Source organism: Macrotis lagotis, chromosome 8 (assembly GCF_037893015.1).
Source record: "Macrotis lagotis isolate mMagLag1 chromosome 8, bilby.v1.9.chrom.fasta, whole genome shotgun sequence".
Classification (NCBI taxonomy): Eukaryota; Metazoa; Chordata; class Mammalia; order Peramelemorphia; family Peramelidae; genus Macrotis; species Macrotis lagotis.
In genome coordinates this window covers 192869380-192889060 of record NC_133665.1, presented here as the reverse complement: position 1 = coordinate 192889060, position 19681 = coordinate 192869380, and the positions used below count along the sequence as shown (strand labels likewise).

Below are 19681 nucleotides of genomic sequence, written 5' to 3'. Positions count from 1 at the left end.
GAAGCATCTAGGTAGCTCAGCAGATGGAGTGGTGGTCTCTTCCCATGATTCTCCATTAAGTGACTGTTGACGCAGGTGTCCAAAGAGTCTAGAACAGCTTTCCGAAGACCCTCAGATGGACCTTTGAGGGAGCGATGCCAAGGCCTCGTGAGGAAGGACAGGCAAGAAGGATGGAGGATAGGATAGGAAGGTTTGGAGGATAGCCCCCAGGGGTCGTGAAGGTGGGATCCAGGGTGGCCACAGGGTTCAGGGTCCCTAGGAGGGGCCAAGGGGGGCACCCCAACCCTCTGAGTGATGGGGTGCAGCAGAGCAAGGGATGGCTGATGGGGAGCTCTTCTCTATGGTCCCCTCTAGGTGTCACCACAGGACCAAGTCATCTTCTCACTGCATGTCACAAGGACTGAAAGGAAGGATCCTTCACTAATAGAAGAACAAGGAAGGGTGTGAGCTATTCTGCAAGGACTGAGCACCTGCTGTATACAGGGGATAGTGGAGGAAAGGAGGTCAAAGAGAGGAGAATCCACAGCCACAGGGGCAGAGCTCACCAGTAAGGAAGAATCAGCCAACCAAGAACAAATATAAGCTGAGGAACCAGTCAAGCAAGGCCAGGATCAGCTCTGTGAATCAACTGGGGTTGGACTGGACATCTGTGAGTACAGTTCATCAAGGTCCCTGCAGGTTTAGAGTGGGAATGTCCCTCCCAGAACAAAGTCACAGGTTGCTTGTCTCCCCCCTGTTCCTTGCTGGTCCTCAGTTTCCCCACCTGCACAAATGGAAGGGTCAGAGAAGCTGTCTTTGGAGGTCCTTCCAGATTTCGAGTCATGACCTTATGGCCTGAGACAAGGGAGTGGTTCCTCCCATGAACCCCCCTCCCTATCCCTCCACAGCTGTTGTGGAGGCAGAGCCCCAGCCTGGAGTAGCTAGGGCTCTGGGCAAGCTGTCCACTGGCTGACTTGGACTCTTTGGAGAAGAATGGCCTGGCCAGGTCTGACAGAGGCCACAGGAGGGACCACAGAAGGGGCTCCCATGCCCACTGGCAAACTCTCATCCTGGGAGATACAGTTTCATGTCCTTATTTCTGGAGGGGACACAGTTATCAAGCTCTCCCTGAACAGCAGGGCTAACCAGCTTGTCGCATCATCATGTAGCCCTGTTCACAATATTAGGTAAACTGGTGTTGAGGGCTAGCGAGGAGTTCAGAGGGAGGTGAGAAAGTCCGGCCCGAACAAAGCCCAACCACGCAGCACTGTGTCTAAAATTGCTAGGGGCAGACCCCCAGTGGAAGGGGGGCTGGGAAACACACTCATTAAAATGAGCTCAGACAAGACTCTGTCCTAAAGAAACCCCAGGAATGAGCCAGAGTTGCTGCTGCAAAGTTTTCCTCGTGGCCAGAGGCTGAGGTCCCAGCCAAAGCCTGCGTCTCTCACAAAGCTTTAAATCACTTCTCCTCCCAGCCTCAGCTGGGATTATCTATGGTCCAACACAAGCATTGCTGCTTCCAAGGCTGATTCTCCCTCTGGGTTCTTAAATGAAGTGTATTCTCCAGGTGGGTTTGAACCCCGAGGCCAGACTGGCTAGGATCTCAGGCCATGAGTGGGAGAGGACCTCAGGGACAAGCTCCATTTAACAGGTAAGGAAATGGAGATTTGAGATGGTCCCAGATGGGGGAAGGATCAGAGACAGGATTCAAAGGCAGGTCCTCTACCTCTTGCCACTGAGCTACATCCTTCTAAAAGTCCACCACTGAAGGGGGTCTGGCTCTTAACTATCTAGGACCCCCAACAACAAATGTGTGCTGAGTATGCATGAATCTGATAGTGACAGCTCTGGGAGTATGGAACCACTTTTAGCCTTAGAGTCCAATGGTGGTGCCTTTCCTTGCCAGGGTGAGCCATTGAGATGATGGAGGCATCATGGGATTAGTGTTCTTCTATTATTAGTAGTATTCAGGATGATAATAATAATTATTATTAGTGGGAGCCCTTTGGGGAAACTCAGACAAGAGTGGTCCAGGATGGCTGGGCTTGGAGGGATTCATATCCCTACTGGGGAGAATTCCTCAAAGGATGTGGCCATAGGCTTATGACGGAGCACCACTTCTGTTGTCATTGTCTAGATTGTGGTCCACAGAAGAAGTAGACACTATGGAAGATGGAAGGAGCTGCCATGGTTTCTAAAGTGAGCATTTCAGCTCTAAGGCATACAAAGGCCCCAGGATTGATTGGACACCTACAGGGGCTGAAGGACTGTCATTGACAGAGGATCTGAACCAGTTTGGAGTTTTACCTTGGAGAGTCTGCTGTAGGCTTTCTTTGCTTCCTTAAATTCTTTATTTGAAATTAACACTTAGAAAAGCTTCTGGTCTAGCACCTGACTGCTCTCACAAAGTAGGAAGGAAGCAGGAGAAGGAATGATTGGGCACCTCCCAGAAGCAGCTACCCCCTTCTTCAAGTTGGCCCATTGGGAAGCAGTGATCCATGGCCCTGTGATGCTTTACCTTAGCCACCCACTAGACTTTCTCAGACTATCTTGCAGAGACGGCTGAATTGGTTTGGCTTGGACATCTTTGGTGGAAACAATGGCAGTTGAAGAGAGAAGATGTGAAGACAGGGGTCCACAGCATGGGTTGTCCTTTGTATTCAAGGAGGACCAAATATGACTCCATGATGTTGAGGTCAAGGTATAATGTATCCAACTGTGGTTGATCAGACCAATATGAGCTTAGAATGCTCTACCATAGATTGGGCAAAACAGTCCTGAGGAACAGTTGGGGTGCTCACTCTAAACTTAGAGATATCATGTTTCTTTTGAGCTGCTTCAATTCTGTCTTCCTTATGGAGCATAGTCCTCTCTCTGATGAGGGCACGCCATGCTGGGTGGTCCTGTGCCAGGGTCTCCCATGCTGAAAATCAATTCTAAAGTTCTTCATTGAGACCTTCAGGGTGTTTTGGTATCCCTTTTCTGACCCCCTTGAGAGCACTTGATCTGTGTGAGTTCTCCATAAAATAGTCTTCTTGGCAATGTGTCCAGCCCATCACAGTTGCACTCTCTGTAGCAATGTTGGAATGCTCAGCAGTTTAGCTGAAAAAAGGACCTCACTGTCTGGGATGATCTGCCAGGTGATCTTCAGAATCTTCCTAAGACAACTTAAACAGAATTGATTCCATTTCCTGACATGACTCTGTCCAGGTTTCACAGGCATATAACAATGAGGTCAGCACAATGGTTCTGTAGACCTTCAGTCTGGTAGTCAGTCTACTCTTCTCTCCCATACTTTCTTTCAGAGTCTCCTAAATACTGAGCTAGCTCTGGCAATGGGAGTGCCAACCTCATTGTCAATGTGGACTTCCTTGGAAACGACATTGCCAAGGGAAGTGAACTTGAGCACAGTCCTCAAAACTTCTCCATTTGCTGTTATCATTGGTTCCACATACGGATGGCATGATTCTGGCTGATGGAGCACCTGGGTTCTCTTGCTGTTCATTGTTGGACCAAAGTGAGCACAAGCAGTAAAGAATTGATCCATCCTTTGTTGCCTCTCAGCTTCAGAGGCTGCAGTGAGTGGACCATCATCTGCAAACAGAAGACCATGCACCAACCCTCCCTCTACTTTGGTCTTGGCTTGCAGACTTTTCAAGTTGAAGAAGTTACCATCAGTGCGCTGGCTGACCTTGAGGTCATGTTCATGCTCAGTGAAGGCGTTTGATAACATGAATGCAAACATCATGCTAAACAGTACTAATTGTACAATACTCACTTGATAAAGCCCAGTCCAAGATTTCAACCAATAATAAAGGGAAGGGGGAGGGGAATAAGCAAGGCACTCACATGAATATTATCTCATTTGAAATTACAAAGAACCCCGCAAAGCTTCCGACTTGCTTATAGAAGAAGCTGGAGCTTTGCTCCTGAGGCCACTGAAGGACCAAGTCCCCAACTCAGAGTCATGGGCCACCCACAAAGCCCCGGTCTCAAGTGAGTCATTCAGCACATGATGATCTACATCAGATAGCTTGCCTTTTCCTCAGTGGGGCAAGGAGATAATTGGGAACTGAAAATTTTAAAATGAATGTAAAAATGCAATTGAAAACAAAAACTAAACTGAAAGATTATCACAGAAAGTAATCGTAATCCCTAACACATGATCCTTGGACTTGGGGACAAGCCCCTGGTGGCCAGTGTGGGCAGTCACAGACAGAAAGTGTCCAGACTGCAAGTGAAGGACAAAGGTGAGGGAGAAGCAAAAGGCAGGATGGGGCAGCAGGCAGAGGTAAGGACCCCAAGGAGCCCACCCAGTGTGGGCTGTGAAGGGAAAAGCTGGAGGCTACACATGACAAAAAGCAGACACCCCCATTCTTACCAGGGCTTCATGATCTTTTGTAGCTTCTGATAGCGCCTGAAAAACAAAAATGCAGAAATAAATGAATAAAATGTTAAACCTTTTCCTGTGGGTAGCAGAGACAGGTAAGGGCATCAAAACTGGGCTGAGCCTTTGTTCAGGACCAGACCACATCACTCACAGCCACTCAAATTTCAGTCCTGGTCAGTTCAACCAGCACATCCTTAGCTATTGTTCCAGGACTCAGGTACTGAAGGACAGATGAAAAGATTCAGTGACCACAGTTGGTGATGGGGTGATAGGGTGGATGGCAGAGCACTGGACTTGGGAGTCAGCACCAAGGTCTGGGGTCAGATTCTGCCCTGATACATGTTGTCTGTGGGACTCTCATAGTCCCTGACAGGCCCAAAGCAGAGCAGCAGGATGGGGAAAAGCCTCAGGAGAATTGGTCAGAGACATGAGTAACATCCCTTCCTCCAAGAGGAGAGAAGTCAGGGCAGAAGGTAGGGCCATGCCCAAGTCTGAAATCTGCAGGTATTGGAGGGACTCAGCTTAGACCCAAAAGCAAGGGCAAAGCTCATGAAGAGGCTGATCGGGGCTGACATAAAATCCTTCCCATCAAGAGAAGGATCCTGGCCTAGAGTCAGCACTTTGGAGACAGTGGCTTTCCTTCATTGGAAGATGCCAAGACAAGCCAAGTTGGCACTTGGTCAGGTGCATCATAGAGGAAATAATGACCCAGGAAGGCACTAGACCAGAGAGTACCAAAGTCCTTTCTGGCTCAGAGCTCCTAAGGGGCCAGGGTATGTTCCAGGCCTTGGAGAGACCATGAAGGAAAAGCCACAGGTCCTGCCCTCAAGGGGCTCATGGTATGGAATGCCATTTGCATAACCCATGTAAGGAAGGAGAGATATGCTTTCCCAGGGTGGGGCAGGGAGCTTTACAGAGAAGGTTCCATAGAACCTGAACTTCTATGTCTCCTGAGTGACAGGAGTGGCTTTAATCCCTGAGGGTGGAGGAGACCAGGTAAGAGCAAAGAAGGAAAGGGCATCTAGTTTGGCTGTACCCTGGAGGATGGCCCCCAGGTGAGCCTGGATGGGGAGGGCCTCACTGGCTTTGAATGAGGAGGAGGTCCCCAGTCTGGAGGCAACAGGAGATACCACCCACTTTGGAGCAAGGTCCAGTGTTAGGCCTGAGGTCTGTCAGTTTGGCTTCAGATGGAGGATAGATTGGAGAGGAAGAAGAATGGAGGCAGAGACCTGTCAGGAAGTTATGGGGAGAGAACCCAGGAGAGTGAGGGGATGACGATATCGGGGGGGGGACAGTGCTCAGGAGTTTGTCATCCTAGAATTAGCAAGGCCAGGTGACTGACTGGATGGGAGTGCACAACAGAGAGAGAGACCAAAGAAAACTTGGAGGGTTGGAGGCTGCATGATAAAGAGGATGGTTCTACAGGGACGAGGAGCCAGTCAGAAGGCTCCCAACTGAGGGGAATCTGGTTTATAAGATGACACCTTCTGCTCCTCAAATAAGCTGGACTCCAGAAGATAAATAAATGAAACCTTAAAGCAAAGATTCTTAGAGCAGGAGGCTGACCTAGAAAGCAATTCTAGGGCAAAGACACCAAGGAGCTTTCCTATGGATGATACAGGTGATGTGAATCAATGATTCAGCCAATGGGATGTTAGCAGAAATCCCTGGTGATCATCAGTCCACTCCCAGTCTGGATCTGACCACACCTACCTTGCCATATCCCTTTGAAGGTACCATCTTTTTTGAGAAATATTGGTAAGTCTAGGGCAGAAGGGGGCATCCAGGTGACCAGGTCACAGGCCTTAGCACAGAAGGCCAGCTCAAGACATTGGCGATGATGAGTGCCCTTACCACCTTCCTTCCCATAATCCTCTTCCCTGGTCCTAGGAACCTCTCCCTCCCAATCCTCCAGCACCCCAACTCCCCAGGGTTGTCCAGCCATTCACAACACTAAGATGAGATGGGAATTTCCCATTCTATTCCTACTGGTCAGATGAAGTATCTCTAGGCCTTACACATCTGCCCTGTTTTGGTAGCCCTCAGACCTTCAGGTATGGTCCCCTGACCTCTGGAGCTAACCTCAGGACCCTGGGCCTTGCCATCAGCATAGCAAGTGAACTTTCTTTAATTTGTTATTTATCCCAGTTACAGAGTGAATTTCTCAAGAAATGAACTTCCTACTTTTTCTCTTGGTATCCTCCAAGTTGGCACAGTGACAGACACATTTGAAATGATTAGTAAATGTTTCATTCATTTGTTCATTCATTCATTCGTTCAGAGAAGATACTTGAAAAATGTTTGTTGAATTGAAGTGGAGTATACTGAAGTGAACTGAATGGACTGTCCCCCCCAGCTAAGACAGACTTAGTCAAGTTCACCCTGGCATGGTGGGCTCCCTCAATTATTCCGAAAGGGCCCTGCTGCCCAGCCTTCATGAGGTTATCTTCCAATCTTGTGTAAGGGGACAGCCACACACTGGGTGGGTCAAGCTCCTGCTTGGGAGATGTTGCTCATTGTTCAGCAGGGACCTGGTCACCCATCTTTGCCGCTAGTGTTTCTGGGGAACAGTGGACACCAAACTACTACCAAAAATGTTAGATCTTTGCTACACTTTTCTGGCAGCTTCTAAGGTAGAGATGCCACCTCTCTAATACAGTCCCTGCTGGGCATGGATAAGGGTAACCCTGGAATTTTAGGCAGTCCAGGCTCATCCAAGGGGTCCAGAGAGGAGCAGGTGGCCCCCAGATGGGGGTGATCTTGGCTCATTGGGATGTTTTGGCTAACAAGTTTGATCAGGCAGCCCCGAGTCTAGACTCAAAAAAGCTCACCATCTTCTCATTCTGAATGATTCTGGTCATGGCCCACTAGCTCTCAGAGCCACTGTAAAATGGTGGCTGCCAAATGTCCCCAGAGAGACTCCAACAGTGCAAGGGATGGCCTCTTCCAAGATGTTTCTTCCAATCTTACTGTTTTTAACAGAACTCAAGGAAACCAGCCAGCATATACAAAAGGTACCTGCCATAGAATGCCTCAGCCACAGGGCTCATCAAATGGAAAATAAATGTTGGAAAAAAATGCTCATAAACAAATGAGACCGAGAAAGACACAGACAGAGAGAGAGAGAGAGAGACAGGGATACAGAGAGGGGGGGAGAGTCCAAGAGCCAGAAAGAGACAATGAGACAGACAGACAGAGAGATAGAGACGGAGAGACACATGAAGAGAAAGAGCCAGACAGAAACCAAACTCAATCCTGAACAAAAGCAAATTCGGACACTTTATAAATTAATAGACTTAGTTTTTCCCTTTACTGATAATACATCTTTCCAGGGTGGATGCTGGGACTTACTCACTCCCTAAGAACAGAATTTTCCTAGTCCATTGCCCAGGCTGGCCAGAGGACAGCCTTCCCTGCCTTTCATTCCTGGATCCGAGGTCCCAATACAAGGAGATTTAGAGCTAATGGGCTCCTAAGGCTCCTCTTGTTTGGCTCTTCACCTTTTTGGTGTACTGGACCCTCTGGGATCTCATGAATGGTCACTGTGGACACTTCTTGGAAAACTATTTCAGATTATTTAAGGATATGCAATTCTTCTTTCTTCCCATACCAGTTCAGAGACCCCCCCCTAAAATCTATCTGTGGACCCCTCATGGGTTCATGAACTCCAGGTTAAGAATCTCTGTATTTATTTCATCTCTTCCCTTTGTAGACAATGAAAAGGAGGCAGAGGAAAGGTCTTGCCACAGGTCACCCAGGCAGAAGCTGAGGCCAAGCAGGAGTCCCAGGGACCTTCCATCTTGGGTCATTTTTCTTCTAGGGTTAAGGGTAGGTTGTATGGAATATTATATACATATGTGTGCAAAAATGTATCTATGATACAAGTTAATATTACATAATGAATTGAGATGATGTCACTGAGGCTCACCAAATTTCCAATAATCTCCAAAAACAAGATTTATTTGTTTTTTTTCAATTTTTGTAAGGCAATGGGGTTAAGTGGCTTGCCCAAGACCACACAGCTAAGGTAATTATTAAGTGTCTGAGGTCACATTTGAACTCAGGTCCTCTTGACTCCAGGGCCTGTGCTCTATCCACTGCACCACCTAGCTTCCCCAAGATTTCTTTTTACAATTACCATTTTTGAAAAAGGGGCAGGTAGATGGCTCCAAAGTGCAAAGACCACTGGACCTGGGATCAGGAATTCTCATCTTCCTGAGTCCAAATCCAGCCTCAGACACTTACTAGCTATGTGACTCTGGGTAAGTCACTTCACCCTGATTGCCTCAGTTTCTTCATTTGTCAAATGAGCTGGAGAAGGTAATGGCAAACCTCTCTAATCCCAAATGGGGTCACAGAAAGTTAGACATGACTGAAATGACTCAACAACAGCAACAATTAAGCTATGACTAGTAGTATTTTCCCTGATTGCCAGGTGCTCCTTCTACAAGTCTGTTTCAAGAACAGTCACCAAGAATGCCACCAGATTGCTTTTGATTTGGGACTCTTATCTCCCAGGAAGCAGCAGACAAATGGAAGTCTCCAAACAGCATGAAAGAGTAGAACGTGCTCTAGATATAGGGGAAGGGACACCAGGGTCCAAATTCCACTTCTGATATTTCATCACTTTCCTTCTCTATGCCTCAAATTTCTCCTCCATGACAGGCATGTTAGAAGGAAAACACTCCAAAACTTGAAGTCTAGAGAAACAGGACTTATTTGTTATTGTTATTACTGTGTATTTTCCCATGCATAAGATGTACCTTAATTTGAGGGCCCAAAATTTGAAAAAAATTTATTACATAAAGTAACCAAACTCAAGTATCAAATTCATACAACTCCTCCTCACTGTCAAAACTCCCATCCATGAGTCCTCATCTGTGTTAGATGACGGATCACTCTCTTAGGAGAGTCTCTGCCTACTCTCCTGCCTGTGCTCTAGTCTGTGGTTGACCACAAGCTCTCCCTGGGTAAGGCTGGGGCATGGACACAATGCTTAGTTCACTCCAGTTCATGAACCTGAAACACCAATTATATCCTCCTTGGAAATCAGTCATTTCTTTTTCATCAGCAATTCTTCTGACCTCTTGCTGAACCATCTTTGGGGCCACAGGAATTCCAATGGCCCCTTGCCCTTCAGTCCATCTCTTTCATTCCCTCTGCAACTCAGGCCATTTAGGTGCCTTGCCTCTCATGGCCTTCTTCTGCTGGGGCGTTTTCAGTCGGGTTTCTTCTTTCTGGAGCCAGTCTTGGATTGTTTTCTCAATTGGAGGAGGACCAAACTGACATTCAGCAGCACGATTGCCATTCACTTTGAACTTGAATTCAGCGAGATAAAACCAGATGAAACTGGACGAAAATCTTTTCTGAGCCATTTCTGGGCAGAATGTGGCAAGAGCTAATATGCCGGTAACATTGCGAAATGATGAACGCAAGGACAACAAGCGTGAAAAAGTGGGAAATGTAAGTCAAAAAATCTACAACCACTGCAGAAGATGCTCCCAGTTTTTAGACCCCTATTTTTTAAAAAAGGAATGGGGAGATATGATATTTAGATGGAAGGATGGCCCTCAACGTCTCCTCAGGGATATAAATACAGAAGTTGGAAGAGTTGGCTTCATCATGAGTTCAAAGGTAGCAAGACAAAGAATTTCATGGGACAAAAGTTCACTTCTACAACCATGATCATGGCGAATGTCCCTGCAGCTCCTGCAGCATCACTTGAAGAGGATGAAGGAGAGAACTTTGATCAAGAACCTCACCAGGTCTTCCAAACCAACCCAACCTCTCAGGTTTTGATGAGAATTAATGAGGTAAGAGACATGAAGCACTGGCAAGCCTTAAGGGATCATAGAAATAAGAGGGATTATGGAAGCCAGAATCTCCCCCCATTCTTGTGGGTTTCAATGCATGGTTGAGCATGGGGAGAATACAAACTAGGACAGAAATTAACTTTCCAAACCAATAAAGAAAGCAACCAAAGTCTTCAAGTCTACCAAGAAGCTGTTTACTTATGTAGCCTGGCTATCTTCTATACAAAAATGCACTGGAGATCCAACCAGGGAGGAATGATGGAAAGGAATATATAATCTCTATTGATAGAAAATGGTGGGTTCTAGATATAGTTCCCCATTTGTCTGTCTGGGCCCCAGTCAGGCACTTCTACTTAAAGGTCAACATAAGTGCTGAAGGAGAAGAAAGGATGAAGATGAGAAGACAGTGCCCAAACAATAGTCAGACTCCAAAAAGTGGGAACCAACCAAATGTTCAAACATGGACTCTAACAGCATTATTTTTTGGAGAAGTTAAGTGGATGTGAAACTAAGATCACAATGAAGAAGTCCACAACTGCTTTGGGGCACAGATACAGCTGAGAGCCCAGGCCATTGTTTACAAAAGATTGTGGAGGTAGAAGATATTTATAGATTTGGTTGTGGAGGAGGTCAGGAGGAAAGGAGTTTATGATACACTTACCAATGAGTACCAACTGAGTTCAATCATCTTCATCACATTACTTGGTGAAGCCATGAGGACATAAACAATAGGAAAAAAAAGCAGCTCCACTAGAGAGTGGAGAGAATGGGGGGTATAATGTGGATCAAGTTTTTGAAACATTTCCCTTAGTAAATCAAAATTCAGCCTCGAAGTCTCCCTTCCAATAAGTGGTCTCCCACATGTGTTAAAATGATAGATGGTTTTGTGAATGAGGTGACCACAGAGATCCTTTTGTCTCATGATTCACCACTGTAAACACTGTAGCACAGTCATCAGCAGGAAGACACGTGCTCAGCTTGGTCATATGAGAGTACAAACCAAATAAGGGTGGTGGTGGTGGGGCTTAAAATCAAAGTTGCTATGCACAAATGATATTTTACTAATTGTGTGGAGTCTGAACACTTCAGAGCATTTTTAGTGAAATCCTCAGAAATAGTAAGGAACTCAACCTCACAATTCACATTGGAAAAGCAAAGTGGATGAAAATGAGAAAATAAATGGATAAGAACACAGTTACTTGAACCCCAAATATTTACAAACTAAAAAAATGGCCTCCAGTATGTTGAGTGACTTCCACTGTATTATTTTGTAAAGCCTCTATTTACAGAAATCACAGAAGAGAAAAAGACTTAAAAATTTAAAAAGACTAGTTGTGATTTCTCAGGACTGATGGAGGGAGAATCCAGCCTCAAGCAATCATAGGTCCATCAAACTATCTAAGTTTACTTTGGAAAAGAGTCTCACAATTCCCAAGAGAGAGGAAACTTGTTCCTAAATTAAGGTTTTAGTTTTTCAACCTACTGAAACTCACTTGCTGGGATCCTTTGGGGGTATAGGATGGACTATATAGGCCCAGGGTCCCTTCCAACTCCCAATGATTCAAGGTCAAGTCAAGTAACAACAACAAGCATTGATACCAACCAGACACTGTGCTAAGCAGAGGAGCTACAAAAAAAGGCAAAAAACCTGTTCCTGCCTTCAAGGAACTTACAGTCTAATGGAGGAAGACAATGTTCAGTAATGAACAAGTGAGACATACATTGGATGATTAACAATCATTTCAGAAGCATGAAGAGGGATCGGGAAAGACCCTCAGCATTGGCGCCAATGGAACAACACGTCAGTGAGAAGGGGATGATTCTCAAACCTCACCCAGCATTTCAGGGACCCTCTGGTCCAACTCAGATGGAACGAGAAAGCTCTCGACAATATTCCCAAGGCTGGCTGCCACCTGATGCTCTCTAGGGAAGCAGGATAGGGATGAGAACTGCCCTTCACATAAAGTTTCAAATTCTCTCCCTCCCATAGCCACTCTGGAGTATCTTTAGTCTTGTCTAAGACAAGAAAACTATTGAACAAGTTTGGCACAGAAGGTAGTGAAGCAATTTAAATGACCAAAGGAATAAAGGAATCGAGGAAACAAACAAATAGGTGAATAGCCAGTAAACTTCTTTATAATTCAGCTTAAGGGAAGCTCTCCAAACAGGTCCCTTCAAAACCAGTCCACGTTTTTCACAGGACTTCTAAAAGGAGGGATCCAAAAGGAAAGCCCACCGTTGGAATCCTGCCCAGTATTTACAACTAACAGTCTTTCGACAAGCCCTCTCCATTCATGTGGCTTTCTATCTCAATGGTTTCCCAGGACATAAGAACACGTCTTACTGTCTTTTGTAAGAAGTTTGAATAGCCCATATGAAAACCTCTTTTCTTCCTTGCTTTAGTTGAAACAACCATTTGAACTAGTCCAATCAGTCTGGGAAAACAATTTTAAAATAGTTGGGAAAAGTCTAGTGACCTGTTTATACTCTCTGACCTTGACTCCCACAGCCCCAATTGAAGTCAAAGGCAGAAAAGAGGGTCCCATAGATACCAAAATATTCATAGCCACACTCCTGGTGGGAGTAAAGAAGCAGAACTTGGGGCAGCTAGGTAGCACAGTGAATAGAATAATAGACCCAGAGTCAGGAGGACCCGAATCCAAATCTAACCTCAGACACTTAATCATGACCTAGCTGTGTGACTTTGGGCAAGTCACTGAACCCCATTGCCTTGCAAAAACAAAAAACAAACCAAAAAAAGACCAAAGTGGTACTCAAAGGGGTGCCCATTCACTGGGGCAGTAGATGACTGTAAGGGAAGATTAGGATGCAGTAAGAATCAACAGACACAAAGAATTCAGAGAAATATGGGAAGACTTGTAGAAACTGATACAAAAGACTGAAACCAATGGACAATATCTACAACTAGAATATTGAAGAGAAATACTGAGGGAAGCGAAGATGCTGCCAAATTCAGATTAACGGCAATGGTTAATTTTTTTTTCTCAGAGAAAAGCGCGAGGAACACCCCTCCCTAATCTAAGAGAAAGATGGGAGTCTACAGGTTGGACAATGTTGAATTTTTCAGATACGGTCACTTTGTCAGCTGGGTTGGGCTCCAATTTTTCTGTTACATGGGAGCATTTTTAAATAAAACCTGTATTGAGATAAAATGATTTTCTGAGGTATAATATCCCACAGAAGGAAGTCAGTACACATGCTTCTTCTAACAATGAATCAGTGAAACATCTTCCTTCCTTTTCTTTATGAGTAACTAAAAACTAATGCCTAAAAATACTACTTTGTACTGATTTAGAACTGTCTGACATAGGAACTGACGGAATGTGATACTGACATCACCTTCTTAATCCTACAGTGTCCCAGGGAGATGGGAGGCATTCAGAGAAATCCCCAGAGACTCAACCTCAAAGTTAGTCTGGTGTACTAAACCTCTAAACTATGATGGTAGAGATCTAGATGACATAAGATCATTAACAGTAACTGGGATTTTTATAACCCTCCAAGGTTTGCAAAAGTCTTAAGGTCCATTATCTCTCCTAAACCTCCCAAAACCCTTGAGAGATCAGAGCAACAAGTGGTATTAACCCCACTGTACAGATGAGAGACCTGAGGCAAGTGACTTAGCCATGGTGTCACAGCCAGTAAATGTCAGAGGCAGGATTTGAACCAGCTGTATTGACCTCTGAATCCAGTGCTTTCTGAACCATGTCAGCAAGACCTATAGGAAGGATAGCGTTTGCATATTCAACACGCAGAATAAATAATAGTTCTTCCACACCTAGAAAGTTATACAAAATGCACATGTACTAGATTCTTTTGCGACTGATAATATTTCAGTTCTTGAATGGGTACCTACTTTCTTGTGCCAATAGCCTTCAGTTCCTCATTAGCCATACCCTCTTTAGCTTTCTGTGGCTATTCTGTGGCTATTTGAGACTAGTTGCTTTCCCCATCTTGGTCACCTTGAGTTACATTTCTACTTCTTCATGCAGTAAATAACCCAAGAGCAAGTATTTATTAAGCATCTACAGCATAGCAGGCCCTATATTAAGCCCTAGGGATAAAAAGGAAGCAAACATCAACCCTGCCCTCAAAGAGCTTGTATTCTAATGGGGTTAATCTGGACCTACTATGTGAAGGTGGTGGCTCAGTTGAACTTGATGATGAAAAGGTTCTTTTAACTATCTCTGCAGATCTTTTCCAATGTTATTCTCTTCGTCAACTTTCTTCTTCAATACCCTTGGATCAACCTTGGCATTGGGTCTCTCTTAATTTTGTCCTCTGGGACCAAAAGAATAAGTCTATGACCTTTTGCCCTGTGGCAAGTCCTCAAGGACTCGAAGACAGCTGGAGTCTGAAATTGGAATCTTCTCTTATGCAGGTCATTGTACTGATCTTCACATGGCAAGAGCTCCGAATTGTGACTTTTGTTCCATCAAGTTAGTTATTGGGCTGTACGCAGAGAGCTAATTTAGGAATGAATATCACACCAGGCACTCAAGATCTGCTAAAATAAGTGCAATTTTGTTTTTGTTATGTTCTTTGGTGCTGCCGCTATCCTTCCCACACCTGATTCTTGTCTTGAAGAAAATATTTATGATGTAATGGCATGAGACTTTTGTATAATCTACATGGTTTTACTTCCTGTCACTTCTTATTTTATTTTTGATGTGTTAATATCTATTTTGTGGCCTTCATATGTGAAATATATTTAGTAATTAAAACATATTTTACTACACATCTTTAATTCTAAAAAGCATAATTTTCTAAAGTATGCTATAATTTATATAGTACATATTATAACTGGATTCTGCTTTTCACCAACCTTCCCTATGCCTACCTTTGCAATGTAGTCCCTAAATAGGCACTGATTTAATTTAATCTGGAGAGTCTTAATAAATTCTTGAATTAATTTTTCTATCTCATAATCTGCATTTTGTTGTTCTGTTGTTTCAGTCATGGCTGAGTCTCCATGATCCCCTTTGGGGTTTCCTTGATAAAGACACTGGAGTGATTTGTCATTTCCTTCTCCAGCTCACTTTACAGTTGAGGAATGGAGGTAAACAGAACTAAATGACTCGTCCAAGGTCAAACAGCTATTAAGTATCTAAAGCTGGATTTGAACTCAGGAAGTTGAGTTCCTGACTCCAGGCCCTGCACTCTATCCACTGCAGTGCCACCTAGCTGCAGAGTCAGTATATAAGCTACAATTATGTTCATGGTGAAACCTTACTATGGAAATTCTCCTTATCATTTCCCACTGAACTTCATTATCTCCAGAAACTCATCATTCTACCAGTTGAAATCAGCTCTGAAACTCTCCCCTACATAAGTCACCTCCATCCTTTCCCCTGGTCCCTTCAACTTCATCTTCTCTGTGTGATCTCATCCATTGGGTTGGGAGCTCTATGGTGGCAGGGACCAACTTCTGTCTTTCTTTGCCAGTTTCCTGTCACATTGAAGTTGCTTAATGTTTTTTGACTTTTGACTCTGGTGGTCTTCTTTGCAAATGCTTCTTTTGCTAATAGTCCAAAATCAGATGAGTGGAAGAATGAATGAAAAAAAATATGAAATACTCCCTAAGAGCCAAATTGCTAATACCAATTAGCTAATACCAATCAAAATATAAGTTTATGACCTCAGGGAGCTTATGTTTAAATGGAGGAAGTCAATGCAAAAAGGGAAGTTGGATGGGAGGGCAGTTTTGGACAAGATAAGTAGAAAGAGGCCAGATCTACAGTGAGAAGAGTGGATAGGGAAGAAGCAGACAAGGTTTTTGTGAGTATGCCTGGGCGGTATTGGGGAGGCCTGGTTTTAGGCAAAATAAAGCAAGAACTCATCCATCAGTGCCCAGGTCCAAACAGGGAAAGGACGAAAGGAGTGGGACAAAGGGCAGGTTTATCCTTAACATCCTTTTTTTTAAAAAAAAAAAAAAGTTGAAGCAAAATATATTTTGCTTCAGCTGAAGTGAAAAAAAGCAGGGGTAGCAATTCTTATCTCAGACAAAGCAGCTGCAAAAATAGATAGTGTTAAAAGAGATAAGGAAGGAAACTTTATCCCCCTAAAAGGTACCATAGACAATAAAGTTATTTCAATACTGAATATGTATATGCCTAATGAATAGCATCTAAATTCTTAGAGGAGAAGAAACTTAGAGGAGAAAGAACTACAGGAAGACATAAAAAGCAAAACTCTACTAGTGGGAGACCTCAACCTCCTGCTCTCAGTTCTAGATAAATCAAATCATAAAACAAACCAGAAAGAAATTAGGGAGGTAAATAGATTGTTATAAAAATTAGATATGGTAGACTTATGGAGGAAACTGAATGGGGATAGAAAGGAATATACCTTTTTCTCTGCAGTACATGGCACTTATACAAAAATTGACCATGTACTAGGACATAAAAACCTAATAATCAACTGCAGAAAGGCAGAAATAGTGAATACGTCTTTCTCAGATCACAATGCAATAAAAGTCATATGCAATATTGGGTCAAGGAGACATAGACCCAAGAACCAAATGGAAACTGAATAACCTCATTTTAAAGAATGAGCAGATCAAAAAACAAATTGTAGAAAGAAATAACCATTTTATCCTAGATAATGACAATAATGAAACAACATACCAAAATCTATGGGATTCACTCAAAGCAGCTGTCAGGGGTTATAGTATTATATCTTTAAATGCTTACATGAATAAATTAGAGAAAGAGGAAATCAATGAACTAAATATGCAACTAAAAATTAGAGAAAGAACAAATTAAAAATTCCCAATTAAATACCAAATTAGAAATTCTAAAAATTAAAAGAGAAATTAATAAAATCAAAAGCAAAAACTATTGGGTAATAAATAAACCCAAAAGTTGATTTTATGAAAAAACCAATAAAATTGTTAACATTCTTTTCTAAGATACCAAAATAAAAGAAAGAGAATCTGGGAACTATGTTTAAAGGACCTTGACCAATAGAGAGTCTAAAGGAGGAAGACCAAGTGGAGAAAGTGCCTGGAACCAAGGACCTGAGGATGTCTAGCCCAGATAAAGGAAGATTCAGAGAGCATCACCCTAAGGAGAAAGGCTAAGTGGGTCAGAACTAGGAGAAAAGAGGTAATGTTGGGCTTGATCTCAGGAAAAACCCAATAGTGTCAGTCCTGAGGCTTATATGTCCCTGGGGGAAGCAGGGACTCCAACACTCACTGGAGGCTTCAAGGAGAGGCCAAATGAACCTTGGTTGGGAAAGGTGTGATAATGACAAGTGTACATTGGGGAGGTCAAGGGACTGATCCACACCATTGTATCCGGTCTGGAAGCTAGCAAGAGTCTTTATCCCCATTACATATAGAGAAGAAATGGAGACCCTTGAACAAACAGGTAGTCTGTGCTGAAGATAGAATCTGAACTCAGTTCTTTAAGATGTGAAGTCCATCAGCCTATGCTTATGACAGAATGACTTTGGGGTTCCACAAGCTGATCAGGAAATGAAACTAGGCAATAATAGATAGTACTGATCTGACCAGAAGAGTGGGGATTGACCACCCAGCTGGGAAAAACATACCCTCAGTGGGAAGGTCTGTGGCTTATGGTCACTGAATTGTGAAAAGTTACTCTGAAAGCCTCATTGGGGGAGTTGGTCTTTTGAGTTGGACTAGAAAGCTGACACCTCTAGGCTGCTGACTTCCTCCTAGCATTCTGAAATGGGGTCAGAGCAAAGGGATGGGCAGAGCTGAGAATGGCAAAGGAGGGCATCCTGTTTCATCGAGCTATCCCATTTCAGAACTGGCATCAGGGGCCTTGGGGAGACACAAATGACCTGATTTTTCTTTCTTGTATTCTGGTATTCTCAGATCCACACATGACCTTGCGGATAAGATGTCTGGGTTTGTCCACTGATGACCTTAGATGACTTCAATCAACCATCACAATGCAAAGCCACCAGTAGGCCTGGGGACTGAACAGGCTGCAAGGCAGGGGAATGCTAAAGCCAGTTTAGACTAGTTTGTGAGAACCAGTAGTTACATTTTCAGTGAGGGCATCTATAGCTCAGAAATTGGGCATTGCAATAAATCAGGGCTTAACTTAATGTTTTGTTGATTGTTTATACTTAATAAAGTGAAAGAGAAAATGTTAAAAAAAAATTGATTAAACTCAAAAGCGCTATCCATACACCACTCCCCCCCTCCAACGAGCCGATTGTTAAACATTTACCAGCACACCACTTACTGGACAAAGGCCTAAAAACCATAAAGAATAGGATCAATGAGGTGCCTGGACAAATTTACTTACTCTGTCCCACTTTCCACCATCTGGGTGAGGAGAGAGATGCCATCCAGATTGATAAACTCTTGGGCAAAGGTGATGTCCCGGGAGTAGCTGGCTAAATCTTTCAGGGCCTCCAGCTTGGCATCCATGCTTGAAGACTGGATCCTCTCATGGAGCTGTTGGGCATTTTGAGCCTCCCCGGGAGCAAAAAGGAACACAAAGAACTCCTCAAAAAGGGAAGGAGTGGTAGAGATGGCATCGGGGGAGCCCCCTCTCATGACTACCCCCAGAGATTTCAGTGGTAGATTAATTGGTGTTTTGGGGCAGGGTCCATGGGAAGGGTGGGAAGGAGAGAGATAGGGCAACTAGGAGCCCTTCCCAATGCTCCCAACTTACCTGGGGCTGGGCTGGGTCCCAAAGTGAACGATAAGTTCCCTGACATGATAGAACCCCAATGCACGGACTTAACGAGCTTAACAGCTGCCCCAACTTTCCCAGCATCTCCACCCTTCTCCAATTCCTAAGTGCCTACACAGACTGTACACCCAGAAGGAAGCTTTCTCAGTCACCTCACTAATTGTTTTCTCCCCCTCTGATGAAATCTTCTTGCCTTGGGGTCTTTCTTTCACAAGTACACTCACTGGGGGCTGTTCCAAGTAGACCCTTTGAGCTGGTTAAGCAAAGCTTGGAGTCTTTCCCTTTAAATCTTTTCACTTGGCTCCTGTGGCCAGGACAGGAAAATGGAGAGGGGATTCGCATCCTGTCAGAGCAGTGCCATTCCTGAGGGGACTTAATTCACTTTCATTTTCTATAAGCCCTCTTCTCCACTCCCCTTCTCCCCAACCTGAGAACATCCAGTATCATTGTGGGGTGGGAGGAAGAGAAAAGAGCAAAACCCAGAGAACCAGGAAGGGGGGGAAAAGGAAAGAGAAGTACACTTTTCCTGTAAAATCACCTAAATAAAGCCTCAGAGGAATGGCTGTCTGGCTTTGGAGTCAGAAGTTATGCTTACTCCCTGTATGATAAATTCCTTCACCTTCCAGGGCCTCACTTTCCTCCTCTGTAAAAGGAAGGGTTGAAACTTCCCTCCCAACTCAGAGTCCATGAGTCAATAGACAGCTGCTGAAGGTCTTATCCAGCTCCAAGGGCAGCAGCTGACTCCTCTGACAACAGCCAACATTCTCTAGGAGCCCCTGCTTTTCTCATTGTGACCCATATAA

General features: G+C 44.2%; 1 protein-coding gene across 1 annotated transcript in view; it reads right to left on the bottom strand.

Annotated features, from left to right (window-relative positions):
* Window positions 1-19681, bottom strand: part of ELMO1 (engulfment and cell motility 1) — a 251108-nt gene that overhangs the window by 225188 nt on the left and 6239 nt on the right. Inside the window, exons 2-3 of the mRNA XM_074199240.1 lie at window positions 18486-18655; window positions 4361-4396 (exon numbers count right to left, since the gene is read on the bottom strand). Coding sequence (XP_074055341.1) covers window positions 4361-4396; window positions 18486-18610 — 161 coding nt within the window. The 5' untranslated portion in view covers window positions 18611-18655. The remainder of the gene's footprint in view (window positions 1-4360; window positions 4397-18485; window positions 18656-19681) is intronic.